The sequence below is a fragment of the Pseudophryne corroboree genome, chromosome 12, assembly GCF_028390025.1.
Source record: "Pseudophryne corroboree isolate aPseCor3 chromosome 12, aPseCor3.hap2, whole genome shotgun sequence".
NCBI lineage: Eukaryota > Metazoa > Chordata > Amphibia > Anura > Myobatrachidae > Pseudophryne > Pseudophryne corroboree.
The window spans coordinates 104,310,437-104,331,044 of record NC_086455.1 but is presented as its reverse complement, the minus strand read 5'-3'; the positions used below and the strand labels follow the sequence as shown (position 1 = coordinate 104,331,044).

Below are 20,608 nucleotides of genomic sequence, written 5' to 3'. Positions count from 1 at the left end.
CACTGGCTGATGGGAGGTGGACAAAACACCGCAAGATCCAACCCAGCGGGATCGAGACAGGGATGGCGGCGGAGACGTGAGAATCGGGGACGTGATCCACAAACTTCAAACAGTGACAGTGAATTTGCTGTCAGAAACTCATATGACCCTTTAGAAGAATCAACGGTCCCTTTAGGAACCAGTCTTCGAAAAACAGGAAGCCCCAATGTAACTTCAAAGCCACCCGCCGCAGGGGTCAAAACGCGAGGAAAAAGAGGCGCGAACTCCCAAAAGAAAAATTGATTTATAACTTGTCCTCTAGAGCAGCGTTTTTCAACCGCTGTGCCGCGGCACACTGGTATGCCGCGAGCGGTTCTGAGGTGTGCCGCCAAAGATGCCCGCTGTATAACCCTGCCGCTGCCTCACTTTAATTCATAATGTCGGGCTCGGGCGGCGCTAAGCTCTTCTGGGTAGCCCAGACGCAGCCTGGCCCGTGACCTGTATGGAGCAGCAGCGTGACTCATGGGTTACACACGCACGCTACGTCGACCGCCCGCCCAGTACTCCTCCATGTCACCTGCCCGCCCAGCGCTGCTCCACGTCACCTGCCCGCCCAGCGCTGCTCCACGTCACCTGCCCGCCCAGTGCTGCTCCTGTGTCCTCGCTCCTCTCCGCTGGCTGCACCGCTGAAGAAGGGAGACCGTACACAACTCTGGCCTCCTCCACAGCTACAGATCAACCAACCTACTCAAGCACAGTAGGTTCCTGTAAATTTGTATTTATTGTTACTTTGGTGGCCAATGTGTGTTGTAACTAGTGTGTTGGGGCCAATATGTGCTGCAATTACCTTGGGGTCAGTGTGTTCTGCATTTACCGTGGGGGCCAATTTGTGCTGCAATTATCATGGGGACCAATGTATGCTGCAATTACCGTGGAGGTCAATGTATGCTACAATTACCGTGGGGGCCAATGTGCTGCAATTACCATGAGGGCCAATATTTGCTGCAATCAGTTTGAGGGCCAATGTGTGCTGCAATTACTGTGGGGGTCAATGTGTTTAAATTGCTGAGGGGGCCAATATGTGTTTTGTTTCTCTGGAGGCCAATGTGTGTTTCCCCAAACCCGCCCCCACCCCCCCTTGGTGGCCGTGGGGAACTGATGGTGTGCCTTGGCATTTTAAAAATTCGGTTTGGTGTGCCGCGAGTTGAAAATGGTTGAAAATCGCTGCTCTAGAGTGTTAACGGAACAGGAAGAAAGAGTCTTAAATAAAGGACTATCATTCGTTCCCACAAATAAACATAATGATTTAAAATGGAACGTTGAATTACACCGCTTCTCTAGAAAGCTTCGGTTGTAAGAACACTTTCAGCATTCCAGTTCGTCAACTGTATCAACACCTACTCAACAGTTCCTTGTCAAAAGGAGCAAATCCACCTTCGACCCAGTATCTCAAAACAACTCCATCAAAATCTTTACTAGAATGATGGATGACTGTTCAAAAATTTGTACAGGCCACTCCAGCACAGCATCATAATCTCAGTCGACAGGAATCTATAGCGCTAAAAAATGTATCAGGATACAAAGACATTGTGGTCCGTCCAGCGGACAAAGGGGGTGCCATTGTAGTCCAGGACCTCATGGACTACATGGTGGAGATTGATTGTCAACTTGCGGACGCCAGTGTTTACCAGAAACTGGGATATGATCCGACTATACAATATCAGCGGGAATTAACAGACATCTTACAACAAGCCAAAGTTGATGGTACACTGGACGACAAACTATGGGTGGCTCTCCAACAACCATATCCCGTGAGCCCTATATTATACACGGTCCCGAAGATTCACAAGAACTTGACCTGTTCCCCCGGACACCCCATCATATCAGCACGTGACTCACTCTACCAGCCAGTTGCCAGGTATCTGGACAGTATCCTACAACCATATATCACTATGCATCCAAGGTTTATTAAGGATACCACAAGTTTTTTAACTCGCCTTACAACCATAAAGGATATTTCCGAGGACACAGTTTTGTGTACATTAGACATAAATAGTCTCTATACTTCGATACCACAGCAACAAGGTCAACTTGCCGTACGTATGTTTTATATCCAACAAGTACTAAGGTATAAAAAGGAGATAAAATCCCCAGTGGTATGCCAGTCCCACTCTTCCGGCGCTGTTAATAGACTTATATATATATATATATATATATATATATGTAAAAAGATTTTTTGTATAAATACAACCAGTATAGATAAACAGCAGCGTATGTTTTGAGACTTGGTTAGGGTCTCTAGCATAAACAAAATGGAAAAAATCTAAAAAACATTGCGCTATAAAGTATATAAATATAAATGTGTCAATACAACAATAAAAATTAAGTTTGAAAAATTAAGTTTGAAAGAATGGCTGTGGAGTTGTCAGAAATGAGGTCGGGAGACTGTTTATATATAATATAATAAAATACCTTTTATTTTATACCAAATAATCCACCAAGTGGAATGTAAGAATAAAACATATATATATTTAAGAAAGCATCAAATAGTTAATATATATAGAACATTCCAGAGTACATAGGTAACTGTTGTAACAGCTCTAATGGATATGCTGTAATATAATTAAATAGATACTTAAGTGTCCTTTTTAGAGACAATGTGCATCAATAGTTACAATCCTTTGCACAATCCACATAAATACAGCTATTGGCTTTAAATGCCGGCGTCCCGGCCACGATAGTTAGTTCAAAGTGGGCTGGAGGTTTTATATTTACCGCTTGTAGCTTTCACAAATGTGAGAGAAGTCGTCCCTCCTTTCCCGGTGGTGAGGCTATCACCGCCCCGGGCGTGATGTAACGTATGTCCGTGATACGGATGAGAGTCAAGGGACTCACCGATCTCTCCCGCTGAGATAATGTTGCCGTCTCCCCTCTCCCGGTGGTGAGGCCGTCACCGCCCCGGGTGATGTAGTTCGAGGGTCCGTAAATGTTACCCGCAAGACTCCTGCTGTCAGTACGATGTAGCGTGATGGTGCTCAGCTGACAGGCTGACAGGCGGGCGGACAGCTAGCCAGCGACAATGCAGGAAGGTGCTGTTTAGTAGTAATACGGCAGCGGGATCTCTGTAAATAGTTTCCAAAGCCAAGTGTGTCCTATCGAGGTGGACCAGTGCACTACTGATTGTCCAGTATAGCGTCAACGCGTTTCGTCCCACAATGCCTTGGGACTTCCTCAAGACTAAGGCATTGTGGGACTGTGGGTGGGTGTCCTCTCCTATTTAGGTGAGTTATTTTCCTTTATTGCACTTTGTTCTGCTGACTACTAGGTTCTGAGGACGGTGCCTGTGTAGCACCGAAACGTCAACCCAACATGTAGTTTTGTTGCAGCTTTTTAAACTTCATGTTTCATCACTAAATATCTTTTCATCATTTGGGGTGCCGCAGTCTCTGTTTTTCTATACCCTGACTATTTACTGAAGGCACCATATCCATAAGGAACATTTAGCGACGAGTGCTGATTCTACACCAGTTCTATATATATATATATATATATATATATGTTGTGCCACCTGTAAGCTACACACAGGGTCCTGGTGGGGGGGGGGGGGGGGTGGGAAGTGTGGATTGACCAGGTTCCCATCCATTTGACCCAGACCAGGTCTTATAGGCTTCTTAGCCCAAGACGCTGCTTCATCAGCCAGCACCTGGGTGCTGGGTTTCAAACAGAGTCTCTCCGATGAGTCAGGGCTCCTGAAGGCAGTTAGTGTGCAGGTGATAGGCCTGCTAGGGACAGTGGGATCCGGAGGGCTGGGCATTAGTGTCAGGATGCCGGGACCTGAAGGGTTCCTTATTAAGTAAGAGGGAGTGAGGCAGGGCCTAACCTCCCTGGTAGTTTATACTAAAAACAGTGGTCTTTGTTTTATGTATATCTTTGTTTTTGAGCTACCTGAATAAAAGGTATTTGTTGTTTTTGCACAAGCCTGGAGTCAGTCGTTTGTGGAATTTTTGTAGCAGAGCACATTCTAGCAAGACTCCTGTTACAAAATGATATATATATATATACTTTATGTCAGTAGCACCACAGGCAGTGGCCCATTAGTGGGCACTAAAAGATATGAACAAACAAAAAAAGATTCCTGAGTGCGCTGATGTATGGATGTCTACTGGACGGAATATGCCCGAATCTGAGCTTTCCAACAAAAGGTTTCTCCAGTTTCTTGACCTTTTATGGTCTCTCTGATGAGGGCCTGTAGAAAACACCCTCTCACCAAAAAGTCACCCAAATAAAATAATTATTTGAAAACAGACAATCAATAAAATATACCAAAACCAATTTATTTTTCAGATTCTGAAATGATTGACAATACATGATGAGTATTGTTTACAGTTTCCCATAACAGGATTACAGCAATAACAATTTTAACTCGCATAAACACACCAATGTGAAAGAATAGTTGACAAAATCAAGCCACCCTCACCTTCAAAAGTTGTGCGTTCAAGGGTGGGTACTCAAACAATTGGGTGATAAACGAGAATTGATAAACCCTACGTGTTTTGTCCAAGGCAGATTTCTTCAGGGGTAGATAGCTAAAGAAAAGCTTCCATAAATCCCATATATCAAGTGAATTCTGAAGGCCGTGAATGAGAATAAAACTGTCTTTAGATGCCTAAAAACAGACTCCTGGTGGCCTCTCTCTTTAACTAGTGTAGATACTGGGAATACCAGGGAGAACAACAAGTTGCGCCAAATAGGCATTTAAAGAGGGTTAGTAGTCCTCAATAAAAAAAGTCAAATAAGATCAGCGGCTGAGCTGTGACCCCTCTGTAGCACCAAAAAGGCATTAAAAGAGGGTTAGTAATCCTCAATAAAAAAGTTGGATAAGCTCAATGGCTGAGCTAAAAGCCCTCTGTAACACCGCAAAAACTCACTTTAATAGAAAAGGGAATTGAGAGCAGGTTGATTCCATAGGGTTAAGTCCAAACACAAATAAAGGGTAAAAATAAAAATAAGGGTTCCTGCAGGGTGCAAAAACATGTGTTTACAGTGCTCAGAGTTGAAAGTAATACAGGTTGAGTATCCCATATCCAAATATTCCGAAATACGGAATAATCCGAAATACGGACTTTTTTGAGTGAGAGTGAGATAGTGAAACCTTTGTTTTCTGATGGCTCAATGTACACAGACTTTGTTTAATACACAAAGTTATTAAAAATATTTTATTAAATGACCTTCAGGCTGTGTGTATAAGGTGTATATGAAACATAAATGAATTGTGTGAATGTACACACACTTTGTTTAATGCACAAAGTTATAAAAAAATATTGGCTAAAATTACCTTCAGGCTGTCTGTATAAGGTGTATATGTAACATAAACGCATTCTGTGCTTAGATTTAGGTCCCATCACCATGATATCTCATTATGGTATGCAATTATTCCAAAATACGGAAAAATCCCATATCCAAAATACCTCTGGTCCCAAGCATTTTGGATAAGGGAGACTCAACCTGTATATATATATATATATATATATATATATATATATATAGTATTAGTATACTAGTGCATTTTCATACTCTGTTCAGTTACTATGGGGGTAATTCTGAGTTGATCGCAGCAGGAAAATTTTTAGCAGTTGGGCAAAACCATGTGCACTGCAGGGGAGGCAGATATAACATGTGCAGAGAGAGATAGATTTGGGTGTGGTGAGTTCAATCTGCAATCTAAATTATTGCAGTGTAAAAATAAAGCAGCCAGTATTTACCCTGCACAGAAATAAAATAACCCACCCAAATCTAACTCTCTGCAAATGTTATATCTGCCTCCCCTGCAGTGCACATGGTTTTGCCCAACTGCTAAAAAATTTCCTGCTGCGATCAACTTGGAATTACCCCCTATGTTTTATTAGTTACTATAATATGGTAATAATAGGTTCTCAATTATTTAAACTTATTCTGCAGAGTGATTGAGCGGTAATTATGACATACAGTATACAGCAGTGGTTCCCAAACGTTTATGAGTCATGGCGCCCCATAGTATCAGAATTTTTTTCAAGGCACCCCTAGGCCAAAAGTTTGTTATTGAAAAAATCAGAAAAATATACTAAATTAAGTAAATTGTGCTAATATGTCATCCTTAAGAGGGAAAATACTTCTGTTTGTTTACCTATTTTATGATTGGAAGCCACAGGCACTGGTTGTGTTTATTACATTGACCATACATAATTTGAATTGGTCCTGGACCACCAACACAGGCCACCCCTGAAAGTGTCCTGAGTGCACCCCAGGGTGCCTAGGCACAAAGTTTGAGAACCACTGGTACTGCACACAGTATAACAATATTAAGAATGAACGTGTTGATAGTGTTAGCTGTATTTCAAAAACAACAGCGATTTTCTTTATATCCAATGTGTTTGTTGTTTCCTTAGGTCAAATCTGTCTTTTAATTTTCTCATGTCAGCAAACAAAGTTTTAAATTATAAAATTATATGGACAGCTTTAAGGAACAAGGATATTGAGTAGGCAAGATGAATATCAGACAGAGGAGACAAGCAGGACTAAATCCTGAGTCTCATGCAAAGTTTATTTTAAAACGGATGTTGACATGTTCTTAATTAATTTATAGCAACTTATTTTATATGCTTAGGGGTAAAATTCAATTGTTTTTGGGCACCTTTAAGTAATGGATCTGATGCCTGATGGAACTATTCAATTGCTATGCCGATCAGACACGTGTGCCACAGGTGCCCATAATTTCTACTCACACCCTTCAGAGGTGGCAAGCAGAAATGCACAAAAAGGCAGACTTTTGACTATTTAAACCGCATTTTCGTCAGCGTGCCGAGTACTTTGTATGGGTTTAGCTGCATGAAACATTTTGGGGCAATAAGTAGTGGGCACTTAAAACAATTGTATAGCTCCGTCAGGGGCCCATTACTTATGAGCAGACAAAGAAAAAATTAACGTTGCCCCTTAATGTATTGTGTGCCTTCAAGGTAAATGTACATGTACTATTTATTAACATAACAAGGGGCCAACTGCAAATGCAATCGCCCAACAGTCTCAGTTTTCATATGATAGTTCTGTTTTTTAAAGGTAATAAGAGGTATGGCCCCCACAGGAAGAAGTTTGTGTTATTGCTTGGATTTTGGGGGGCTTAGGCATTGCTAATTAATCAATTACAATCTAGACGGAAATTCAGTTAAGTATAAGGTTCCGTTGTGAGATCTGCAGCTGCACAGATTTCCAGCCTTTACGGTACAGAAACCTCATTTGATTTGTTTGTTTTTTGCACCTCTGTAGAATGCAAGGTAAAATGAGTGGGATTTCCCCATCCGGAAAACCTGTGATGTGCTGTATTAGCCTGATACGTTCGCTCCTCTGACTGTTGTGAGGGTTGCACATTATTCTGTACTTGGATGTTAGGTCGTATCTGTGCATTTTAAAAGAACAGAAAAGAAAACTATAATTCTAACATATAAGTGTTAATAAATGTTAAATACCCAAACTCATTCTATGTTCCTGTAACATAGGTCCATATGTGCGTTGTGCTTCCATGACAATCCTTTTCAGTGTCTCAGCATACTGTACACAGTCAAAATTTAGCACAACATCATCAGCCAGGCGCAGAGCCATTTCACCCCACAGCCGTGCAACAGCTTGGTGGTACTTAAAGCCTTGGTCCATAATACGAGACACAAGATCCATTGTTTCGTACACAGAGTGATACATGGGGTATGAGGATAAAGAATACTTCTGAAAAATAGAAAAATATTCTGTTTACTGGAAAAAGTCATACAATGTGTTTTCACATATTCCATAAAATATTAAGGTCAGGGCAAAGCCTTATTCCATAGTGTAAAATCAGATCAGTCTGTTTATAGTCCCCATTTTCCATAAACTCCGATTTAATTGGCTTACTAAATTCAGCTTCACCTAATTATTTCAAACCAGAACAAGACCACCTATTGCAATCACTTTTCGTATGTATCCAGTTGTGATAATAGATGGGCCTAGAACAACTAGAACATCACAGCATTATTATTTTGATCACAAAAGCACAACGTACAGTATCTCAGAAAACAACTGTGATAATCTTATAGAAGCCAATATTACTTTTGCCACTCATGAGGATGAGAAACAGTGCAACAGTGCAAAGCGGTGATTGCAGTAGGATAATGGATCTAAGAAGGAAGCAGCACACGGCAGAAAAGTCACAATAACCCAGTCACAGAGAAGAGATGTGACACTGGGGCAAGAGGATTATGGTGTCAAATGGATGAAAGTTTACACAATTTACACTGTAAATCCAAGTTGTTCATGGAGTACTTCATTCAGATTAAAATAAAACCGCAATTTGTTTTTATGAAATAAACCGCAAAATTAAGATGTTTTTGATTTTAAAGAGCATTTGAAATTAAAATCTATATTTCAATTTCCAACAAGTGACTCTTGTAGTACCTGATCATATGTGTATCTCACATCTGCTGCAGAAACACCAAGTAGTTGCAGGAACGGGGAGTAGTCACTTCCTGATCCCAAGTCTCCCACACTGTAAAATTTTAAACATAGAAACATAGAATTTGATGTCAGATAAGAACCATTTGGCCCATCTAGTCTGCCCATGTATATACATACACTTACACATTAGGGTTCATTTTTGTTGGGAGCCAATTAACCTACTAGTATATTTCTGGAGTGTGGGAGGAAACCAGATTGCCTGGAGGAAACGCACGCAGGTTTGGGGAGAATATACGAACTCCACACAGTTAGGGTGTGGTGCGAGTTAAACCCATGACCTCAGTGCTTTGAGGCAATAATGCAAACCATTACACCATCCGTACTGTCCCTATTACACACATTTCTAACAATACAGTATGTACAGTAATCCATCTTATACATTTGAGGTGTAACTCCCAGAGGCAGTGGAAGAATTGTCCTCTGGGCTCCAGTTGTCAGGGGGGCACCAAGGAGGAAGAGACAGTGGGACTGCTGTCCTTGCTCACAAGCTCCCTTGGTGGCCTCTTATAGCTGCAATTAGTGTTGATAATTAATCTTTATTCTCCCATATGTACCATTTGTGAGTCACTGACATGGGCTCGAATAGGAGCCTATCCCGGCGAACACTGAGAAGTAAAGCATTTCCATCATATTACTTCCTCCTTTGCATCTTCCAGCTGAGCTACTGTGCATGTGTCGACAGATGTCAGCATATGTGCAAGCCAGAGCCACTGCGGAGGGGGGGCATCACCATCTGTTTGCAACCGCGCGATTAGTATAAACTTATGCTCCTGATCTTGACAATGATTAATGTTGGAGGCAGCTGTGTGTTGAATAATCACATATCCATTCACCTATGCTTCTTTTGGCATCTGTTTGTGTAAAACAAGACTTTTAGGCATTTGGCTCTTTATTACTTCAGGTCCTCAACATTTAATTTCTCATACCAGTCTTAACCAAAATTTAAAATGTGCATTGTTGTCCAATATAGATCTTGCTGTAGTAATATTACACAGAGCTTAGAAATATTGTACAGTATGTAGCCTTATAGTGTGCCTATGACTTCAGTTCCCAGCTCCAGTACCAAAGCACTTACCTATGATCAGAGGCGTCACTCACCTCTCAAACACCTGGGGCGGCTGGCCGAAAAATGGGAGTGGCTTTGCAGGATGAGGGTGTGGCTTCGAGGGACGGGGGCATGTCTTTGCGTCCCTACCCCTATTTTTGACAGATCAGGGGTCCGGGATATGTGGCCTGGTCCCAGAGACTGGAATTTCTTCAGTGCCGGCTTCAACATGGTGACAGGTGCCGGGTTGCTGCACATAATATTACAGTGCAGTACCCGGCTCCTGTCACGGAGCAGGAGCTGGCTCTTTGGTGTCACCCCTCGGCGGGTGACACCCAGGTGTGGGCCACACCCCCTGCACCCACCTTCTGACGCCACTGCCTATGATGTATTGTGAATTCACTGTACGGCTCAGTTAAAATCGGCTGCTATACGTGTTCCCTCCGGTGTCACTCCTGCCCAGGGTAAATCGGAAGTTCAAGCAAGAAAGAGGAATTCTGCTTCTCATAGCTCTGGCGTGGCCCAGACGGCACTGGTTCTCAGACCTGCAGGGCCTATCATCCGAGCGTCCAATTCTACTTCCACAACGCCCAGACCTCCTCGTTCAGGGCCCCTGTGTCTACCAGGACCTAGCCCGGCTGTCTTTGACGGCGTCGCTCTTGAAGCTTCCGTCTTAAGGGCTAAAGGGTTTTCTGAGGCGGTCATTAAAACTATGATGCGGGCCCGTAAACCGGCTTCTGCTCGGATTTACTATAGGGTCTGGCATTCTTACTTTGTTTGGTGCGCATCTAACAATTATGACGCTTCCAAGTTTAGTATAGCCAAGTTGTTGGCCTTTCTTCAGCAGGGTCTGGACTTAGGCCTGCGTCTGTCCTCCCTCAAGGTTCAAATATCTGCCTTGTCGGTGTGGTTTCAGAGAAAGATTGCGACCTTACCTGATGTGCATACCTTTACTCAGGGTGTGTCTCTCCTCTTGATCAACATTCTGGAATTGCGGGCGGTCTTCAATGCGTTGAACCTGGTCCAGCATTTAATTCAGAACCGTCCTGCTCAAGTACAGTCGGACAATGCCACCACAGTGGCTTACATAAATCATCAAGGCGGCACTCGAAGCCGTTTGGCAATGAAGGAAGTCTCACGGATTCGTCAGGACGTACACGCCGGAGAGTGGGGCCTCCATCCAGCGCATCCACGAATGCTGCTTGAGGATCCCTAGTCCTTGCTCCGAAGACCGGAACCTTGTGATTTTGTCGAGATGCCCCACTTTTCCACTAGGAGTTGAAACACTTCTGGATGGAGGCCCCACTCTCCGGCGTGTACGTCCTGATGACTAAGAAAGTCCGCTTCCCAATTCAGGACTCCCGGAATGAATATTGCCAATATGGCCGGTAGATGGCGTTCCGCCCAATGTAGAATCCGTGAGACTTCCTTCATTGCCAAACGGCTTCGAGTGCCGCCTTGATGATTTATGTAAGCCACTGTGGTGGCATTGTCCAACTGTACTTGAACAGGACGGTTCTGAATTAAATGCTGGGCCAGGTTCAATGCATTGAAGACCGCCCGCAATTCCAGAATGTTGATCAATAGGAGAGATTCCTCCTTGGTCCACCGACCCTGAAGGGAGTGTTGCTCCAGCACCGCTCCCCAACCTCTTAGACTGACATCTGTCATCAACAGGACCCAGTCGGATATCCAGAAGGGACGGCCCCTGCACAATCGTTGGTCCTGGAGCCACCAGTGCAGAGACAGACGGACCTCCGGAGTCAATGAGATCATGTGAGACCTGATCCGGTGAGGTAGGCCATCCCACTTGACTAGAATCAGCCTCTGGAGGGGGCGAGAATGGAATTGAGCATACTCCACCATGTCGAATGCTTATACCATGAGGCCCAGCACCTGCATCGCCGAATGTATCGACACTTGCGGACGAGAAAGGAAGCAACGAATCCTGTCCTGAAGTTTCAGGACTTTCTCCTGAGACAAGAACAACCGCTGGTTGTGAGTGTCCAATAGCGCTCCCAGGTGCACCATGCTCTGAGCAGGGACCAGGAAGGATTTCTTCCAGTTGATGAGCCACCCGTGGGCTTGTAGAAACTGGACAGTCATATCCAGATGACGTAGGAGAATTTCTGGTGAATTTGCCAGGATTAACAAGTTGTCCAGATACGGCAGTATCCTGACCTCTTGACGGCGGAGTACCACCGTCATCACCGCCATAACTTTGGTGAAGACTCGCGGAGCCATAGTTAAACCAAAAGGTAACGCCCGAAACTGGTAATGGAGGTTGCCAAGCGCAAACCTCAGGTATTGCTGATGTGACACTGCTATAGGAATATGCAGGTTAGCATCCTGTATGTCCAGGGAGACCATGTAGTCCCCAGGTTCCAAGGCCAGAACTACAGAGCGAAGAGTTTCCATACGGAACTTGGAAACTTTCACAAACCTGTTTCATGCCTTGAGGTTGAAAATGGGCCGGGAGGACCCATTCGGTTTCGGGACCAGAAACAGCGGAGAATAGTACCCCCGGCCCCTCTGAGCAAGAGGCACCTATACTACGACTCCTGTATCCAGGAGGGTCTGTACCACCGAATGTAGAGTGTTTGCCTTTGTTTGGTCCAACGGGATGTCTGTCCGGCAAAATCGATGAGGGGGTTGGTTTTTGAAGGCTATGGCGTAACCTCGAGTGACGACTTCCCGTACCCAGGCATCTGAAGTGGTCTTCAACCTTTCCTGGGTATACCCTAGAAGCCAGCCCCCCACCCTGGGATCCCCCAGGGGGAGGCCTGCCCCATCATGCGGGAGGCTTATCGGTCTTGGAAGCTGGCTGACGGGCAGCCCAGGCTCTTTTGGGCTTCGGCTTACCAGGTTTGGAAGTGCGGGCCTGCTTGTTGTACGCCTGACCTTTTGCTTTACCTGAAGGACGAAAGGGGCGAAAGGAAGTACCTTTAGCCTTCGACGCTGAAGGAGCAGTACTTGACAGACAGGCAGTTTTGGCAGTAGCCAAGTCAGCCACTATCTTATTTAAGTCCTCCCCAAACAGAATATCTCCCTTGAAAGAGAGTACCTCCAGGGTTTTTCTAGAGTCCAGATCCACAGACCAGGATCTCAGCCACAATATCTGGCGAGCCAGGACTGATGTAGTAGAGGCCTTGGCTGCTAGGATACCGGCATCAGAAGCCGCCTCTTTAATATAGTGAGAAGCTGTGACAATATATGACAAGCATTGTCTAGCATGGTCAGAAGAGATTTCAGCTTCTAACTCCAAGGCCCATGCTTCAATAGCCTCTGCAGCCCATGTTGCTGCAATAGTGGGCCTTTGTGCAGCACCCGTGAGGGTGTAAATCGCTTTCAGACAACCCTCCACACGTTTATCCGTAGGCTCTTTTAGAGACGTGACGGTAGTGACAGGTAGAGCTGAGGAAACCACCATCCTAGCCACATGTGAGTCTACTGGAGGAGGCGTTTCCCAATTTTTAGACAGCTCTGGCGCGAGGGGATAGCGAGCCAGCATCTTCTTTTGAGGCACAAACTTCTTTCCCGGGTTTCCCCAGGGTTCCTGACGTATATCCACTAGGTGGTCAGAGTGAGGTAAAACTTGTTTAACCACCTTCTGACGCTTGAACCTATCTGATTTCTTAGGAGGGGCGGATGGCTCGGGATCTTCCGTAATCTGTAAAATTAACTTAATAGCCTCCAAAAGATCAGAAACCTCCACATGTGAACTACCCTTCCCATCAGCAGTATCTGTGTCAGAATCTGTGGGGTCAGTGTAAGCGCCATCTGCATCAGACGAGGTGTCAGTGACAGCAGTGGATTGTGAGGAGATAAGAGCTCGCTTAGAGGACCCCTTGGTCTTAGGCGAGCGAGGGTCAGACTTTTTAGTAGTCAAGGACTGGTTCAACTTCTTCAATTGAGCAGATAAATTGTCCGCCCAAGGCGGGTTAGCTGCGGGGACCACATACAGTTGCACCGGCATAGGGGGTCCCATAGGGGGTGTTAGTTTATTAACTAGCATATGTAGAAGCATGGAGAAAGTAGCCCACGGTAGGTCATTATGTACCCCCGTTGCCACAGTCCCACTGGGGGACAAGGAGCCCCCAGAACCAGAGCCCAAAGCTGCTATAGTCTCCTCATAGGGATCTGTGGCTTCAGCAACACCGGCAGTGTGTTCAGCCCCAGAACCATTACCTTCAGAAGCAGACATGATATAACTTGCAGTATCAGGTAACACAGTACAATTGGCAGCAGCACAATACCTCTTACCCAAACCCCTGCGCAGTGTAGTCAGCACAAGCAGAGATACAGGAGAGATATGGTGACTAAAATCACAGAGAAAAATTTGTATTAAAGTATATCTTGTGAAAATCATATATAAATATAAAATCTGACGCACCAAGCCCCCTCAGGTTATAGAATATAGGGATAGCAAGTTGAGTGAGAGACACGAAATGGAAACCACTCAGCAAGCTAATGCACACACATATAGTCACAGTTAAACAATGCAGAGGTTATTACCAACAATAATACTGAACTGGACCAACTTATATAGCTATGTAGTCAATAGATATAACACTGCACAGTAAGAACTGGATGTATATCACAGGGTACTTGTACCAGAGAATCCTGACTAAATGCACTCTTTCTTAACTAACACTGCCTAAATGACATGTAGAATACTTAAGTGTCATGTAAAGTCACAGCGCTGACAACCAGGCGACTTTACACAGGAGGATTTGCCCAAGCAGTCCCAGGAACAGTGTAGCTGAGAGAAATGGCGCCCAAACACTGACAGGGAGTGAGGGAGAGACAGATATGCAGCTCCAGGGCGGGAACATTTGCTGGAAATGGCGCCCCGGGGCTGGGGGAGGGGCTCCAGGTCTAAGCCTTATCCCCTCTGCTGGCAAAACCACCAGGTACTGCGGGCTACACATAAAAAGGTTTTAAGGGAAAACCTGACCTGCACCCATGCCCTGGTGATCTAGTGGGATCGTCTGTACTGCCACAGTGTCCACCGCCAGCGCGCGCGGCCCGCCTCCCACCGAGCGCGCCGGATCACAATACAGGACGGGTCCCGCGAGCGGGACCCACTCACCACCTCCCGAAGCGCGGCCACGCGATCCCGGAGAGCCCCTGTCGTGTGTGCCTGACCAAAAGAAAACCGGAGCCTCCTGCTGTAGTTACCCGGCAACCAGGGCTCGGGAGTGTACAGCGCCGCTGGGGAGAGATGGAGCTGCAGCAGTGAATGTCTCCTGACATGTACACACAGCTGCAGCCCTTGAAGTCTTCACTTTTCTTCTCAAAAAAAGCTCTTCTTAGGGCTGCCTGGAGCAGCCCCTCTGTTATGTGCCTGCTATCTGCGGCACCAACTACAAAACTGAGCTCCTGTGCAGGGAGGCGGGGTTATAGAGGAGGCGGCGCTGTGCATTCTGGGAACAGTCAAAGCTTTTCAGCCTGTTGGTGCCTCGGATCAAGATCATACTCTACACCCCTATGTCTTTCCTTGTGGAGCCCTGTGTACCCTGCAGCAGAAATGAAGAATATAAAAAATGGAGAATGGAAACTAGAGGTTGACACCTGCCTACGCAGCCTGACTGTATATGCAGGAACCAGGCCATGTTTCCAATCACAGGAAACGTAGGCAATGTCATAGGGCCGCCTCTTAAATGGCCATGACACGCCTGCATTTCCGGGTCCACTTTCCCCGGCCGCCTGCCTCCTGTCAAGCATGATGCAATCGCACTATGATAGCTCACACATACGTCCATTTGCAATTTTCAGACATCTGCATCCACCACTGAATAGCCCCCAGAGTTCATAGTTTTTTGTCAAAAGTGACCTTATTCCCACACCTGCTGTCTGGCCTAATCCTATACCTTGTGAACTTCTGTACAGTATGTGGCATTGTAAAGTTAGACTTTGGTGGTGGAAAAGCATATTTGTAGATACACTTGGAGCAACGTAATAAATATCTTCAAGCATACAAAAGTGACATGTAAAGGCAGTCCTCACTTCACTCCACTCTTATGATTAATGTAAATGAAGATACCTAAGCAATATTGCAGGAGGAAATGTGCTAGGTCAAGAATTAGTTTGCAAAAAAAAGTGTAGGTCCTTTACTAGGGGTCTGTAAATGAGCATTATCACCTTTTGAATGGTACAAACATTTTAAAACACTGTGGAAAATGGGGTTTAAGTCTGACCACCTCCATCTCTTGTAGTTTATTTAAATCTGTTATATTCCATGGTTGCCAACCACTAGATTACAGCCTTACGTCACACATAAACTATACAAGACTGTTTCGATCAGAACATCATATATGGCAAAAGCCCTGAATCAGACATTCCGTACAGCAAATCTGCACCTTCAGCTGTTTCCACAAACACCTTTCCTCAAATTGTGCCAACTTTGCAACTTAACCATGTGTGATGATGTGTCCTGCCAGAGTCTTTGCACTCTATTCTCATCACTAATGCAACAAAAGTACAATGTACAGGTACCCTAATACTGATGCTGGCATTTCCTGTAGTTAATCTGGCTAAAAGGCAAAAGACAAATGTCCTATATGAATGACCCCTGCCATGCTGCACACCACATATTGTTATGCTCTGCGTCTTTATTCCAAATTCTTTGTGACGAAAGTACTAATCTAGTGTGCCAGGTACACTGTCAGTGACTTTGTGTGTGGCTACAATGAGAATAGGATGCAAAATAAGATGAAAAAATAGGATTTTAATTACCTACTAGTAAATCCTTTTCTCGTAGTCCGTAGAGGATGCTGGGGTCCACATTAGTACCATGGGGTATAGAGGGGTCCACTAGGAGCCATGGGCCCTTTAAGAGTTTAATAGTGTGGGTTGGCTCCTCCCTCTTTGCCCCTCCTACCAGACTCAGTCTAGAAACTGTGCCCGAGGAGACGGACATACTTCGAGAGAAGGAAATACACAGATAGTGGTGAGATTCACACCAGCTCACACATACAAGGCAACCAAGCTAACCAGCTTGAAACAATTCAGCAACGGCTGAACAACAGTACTTAACCAAGTAACAAAGCAGTACTCAACATAGTAACAACTGCAGGAAAACAAAGCGCTGGGCGGGCGCCCAGCATCCTCTACGGCCTACGAGAAAAGGATTTACCGGTAGGTGATTAAAATCCTATTTTCTCTTATGTCCTAGAGGATGCTGGGGTCCACATTAGTACCATGGGGATGTACCAAAGCTCCCAGTACGGGAGGGAGAGTGCAGAGGCTCCTGCAGAACCGACTGATCAAACTGTAGGTCCTCAGAGGCCAAAGTATCGAACTTGTAGAACTTAGCAAACGTGTTCGACCCCAACCAAGTAGCCGCTCGGCAAAGCTGCAAAGCCGAGATTCCCTGGGCAGCCTCCCAGGAAGAACCCACCTTACGAGTAGAGTGGGCCTTAACAGATTTTGGACACGGCAAGCCTACCGTAGAATAAGCATGCTGGATAGTGAACCTGATCCAGCGAGAAATCATCTGCTTAGAAGCAGGACACCCAATCTTGTTGGGATCATAAAGGACAAACAGAGAATTCGACTTTCTGTAACATGAAGTCCTCTTCACATAAATCCTCAAAGCCCTCACAACATCCAAGGACTTTGAGGTAATTGAGGAGTCAGTAGCCACTGGCACCACAATAGGTTGGTTGATATGAAAAGCCGACACAACCTTTGTAAGAAACTGCTGACGCGTCCTAAGCTCAGCTCTATCTTCATGGAAAATCAAGTAGGGGCTCTTGCAGGACAATGCCCCCAAATCAGACACACGCCTAGCAGAAGCTAATGCCAACAGTGTGACCGCCTTCCAAGTGAGAAACTTGACCTCAACCTACTGTAAAGGCTCGAACCAATGTGATTGCAGGAACTGCAACACCACATTAAGATCCCAAGGTGCTGTAGGAGGCACAAAGGGAGGCTGGATGTGCAGCACCCCTTTCAAGAAAGTCTGAACCTAAGGGAGGGAAGCCAACTGTTTCTGGAAGAAAATGGACAGGGCCAAAATCTGGACATTTATGGAGCCCAAACGTAGGCCCAAATCCACACCAGCTTGCAGGAAAAGGAGAAACCGCCCAAGTTGAAACTCCACCGTAGGAAACTTCTTGGATTCACACCAAGACCTGTTGAACAAAAAGAGAATGGGGTTGTACTGCTAGGTGCACTAAATTAAGATAAAATTTAACTTTTATTATTATATTGTATTAAAAGACCGATATTTCGGACCGTGTGCGAAAAATAGGGTTAAAAATTGAATAAAGAATCCAACTATGTGCTCAAAGATATAGACGTGATAAGAAGTAAAAAATGTGTCTGCTCCTCTGATTGCACTGACTCTCTATTAGGGTGTTTTGAAATATATTTAATGTATTTAACATATGTTATATACCCCTGATAGAGAAAAGACCCAATCACTTGTATTTTAAGGGTACCGATCCTTTTATAACCCACCATATATTGGGTAGAGATGTGTTATATCGGGTAAGAATAGACTCCGTTATTTCTATTAATCCCACTTATTACAGTTGTCTATATTAGTTGGGTATTTTAGAATTCAAATTTTAGCGTGAGATACCAGATGTTCATTTGCCATAATGGTAGGATGTCAATTGCTATCTATAAAGTCGACTGCTGCAGATCCACAGACTGCTAATCCTGCGTCAGTAAAAAGAGATATACGCGGGAATTTATATGCTAATATGCTAAGTCTCGGGACTGGTCACAATGTGCCCCACACCCCACAGACCCACAAATATTGTGTATCACTTCACATGAACGGTGCCCTAGTAATTCTACTGTAACGACTGATACAGGTAAAAATAATGATGACACTGACAACACTGGGCAGATGACAGTATCTGTATGTATTCATTAAACCTCTATCTTCCCATGAGTTGCTGGTATTGTGTTTTCTTATATTACTGGTGTGAGTATTCTATACATATGATACGTCTGTTATTGTTTATGACACGAAATAAACTGCCACAGACACACAGACCATTGAGCCCGTCTGATAGTTATTTATAACGCAAATTACACTGCTGCAGACATATAGACCATTAAGCCTGTATCAATTGCGGCTGTATGTACAGAGAGCCCTGTATAGTGTGTTAGTGAATCACACAATGACTATGAATTGCCCAGTGCTTTATTGGTGTATATCTCCTTTATACTGATTCACATTAATATTGCCCTGGTATTTATATAATGATAGGCTGTCTTGGATATCCTAAAATTTAACAAGGGCAGTGATGGTAATCAGTATACAGAATCTGCACACAGGACAATTCTGATATATGTGATTGATCAAGCTAGATTGTTCAGCAATCACCGGCCACTGGCCATTGTCAGTTGTGTAACTTTGTATTGCAATGGACCGTGTATGCTCATGTAACAAATTCCTATGTTTGTGTAATACTGCTGCACCAGATCCGTGAGTTGATCCACAATGATCTCATTAACAGTATATTTATTGTTCCTGATACTATGCTGTTGTAATAGATCAAGGAATGACTGTGGGGTACCCTGTGCCTATTGGATCTAAATCTCCTCAATATTGATTTTTATGCATATTGCCCTGCCAATTATGTAGTGTCAAATTGTCTTGAGTGCCATAGAAATTGTCAGGAGCAATGATAATATAATATGCACATGGGACACGTCCAATATGTGTTGTGAGGCAAACTAAAATCCTACACATGCACAGACCGCTGTGCCTGCACTGAAATTCTACATATGCACAGACCGCTGAGCCTGCACTGAAATTCTACACATACATAGACCGCTGAGCCTGCATCTGCTGGAGGCTGTGTATGCAGATCGATGTATAAATTTGTATGACAATTAAATATAAAGGTGTGATATCGCACCAAGAATCTATAGATAAATCAGCATTAATCTGATATGCAGATTATTTTCTAATTTCTGGTGCTTAGAACTACACCACTATCACACTCTCTCTAGTATGTTAAAGTCTAATCCTGACGTAGGTAACAGTACTCTAGCAGTATTAATACTAATCAATATTGGCATCAACTTTTAGTCAGCGTTTGTCCGACCCACGGGTATTCCCGTGTTCACTGTGCAGCACTCCAATACCCCAATGTATATTAGAAATATAAAGTATATTATTATGGGTATCACAGCTGCATCAGCTTATGGTCGGCATTTGTCCGACCCACGGATGTGCCCGTGTTCGCTGTGCAGTGCTCTGATAGCCCAATATATAGTATAGACAAGTTTCACGGAACCCCAATAAACATCAAAAGAAATTAAATAATTAGTCAGTGCAAGAGCATCGGAGCAGACTACAAGATGCTCTTGCACTGACTAATTATTTAATTTCTTTTGATGTTTATTGGGGTTCCGTGAAACTTGTCTATACTATATATTGGGCTATCAGAGCACTGCACAGCGAACACGGGCACATCCGTGGGTCGGACAAATGCCGACCATAAGCTGATGCAGCTGTGATACCCATAATTATATACTTTATATTTCTAATATACATTGGGGTATTGGAGTGCTGCACAGTGAACACGGGAATACCCGTGGGTCGGACAAACGCTGACTAAAAGTTGATGCCAATATTGATTAGTATTAATACTGCTAGAGTACTGTTACCTACGTCAGGATTAGACTTTAACATACTAGAGAGAGTGTGATAGTGGTGTAGTTCTAAGCACCAGAAATTAGAAAATAATCTGCATATCAGATTAATGCTGATTTATCTATAGATTCTTGGTGCGATATCACACCTTTATATTTAATTGTCATACAAATTTATACATCGATCTGCATACACAGCCTCCAGCAGATGCAGGCTCAGCGGTCTATGTATGTGTAGAATTTCAGTGCAGGCTCAGCGGTCTGTGCATATGTAGAATTTCAGTGCAGGCACAGCGGTCTGTGCATGTGTAGGATTTTAGTTTGCCTCACAACACATATTGGACGTGTCCCATGTGCATATTATATTATCATTGCTCCTGACAATTTCTATGGCACTCAAGACAATTTGACACTACATAATTGGCAGGGCAATATGCATAAAAA

General features: G+C 44.2%; 1 protein-coding gene across 2 annotated transcripts in view; it reads right to left on the bottom strand.

Moving 5' to 3' along the window:
• The window catches only part of LOC134980847 (putative N-acetylated-alpha-linked acidic dipeptidase), a 466,241-nt gene that overhangs the window by 82,205 nt on the left and 363,428 nt on the right, over positions 1–20,608 (bottom strand). For both annotated transcript variants that reach the window (XM_063947838.1, XM_063947839.1), the window contains exons 14-15: positions 8,437–8,527; positions 7,479–7,731 (exon numbers count right to left, since the gene is read on the bottom strand). In XM_063947838.1, the coding sequence (XP_063803908.1) occupies positions 7,479–7,731; positions 8,437–8,527 (344 nt within the window). The remainder of the gene's footprint in view (positions 1–7,478; positions 7,732–8,436; positions 8,528–20,608) is intronic.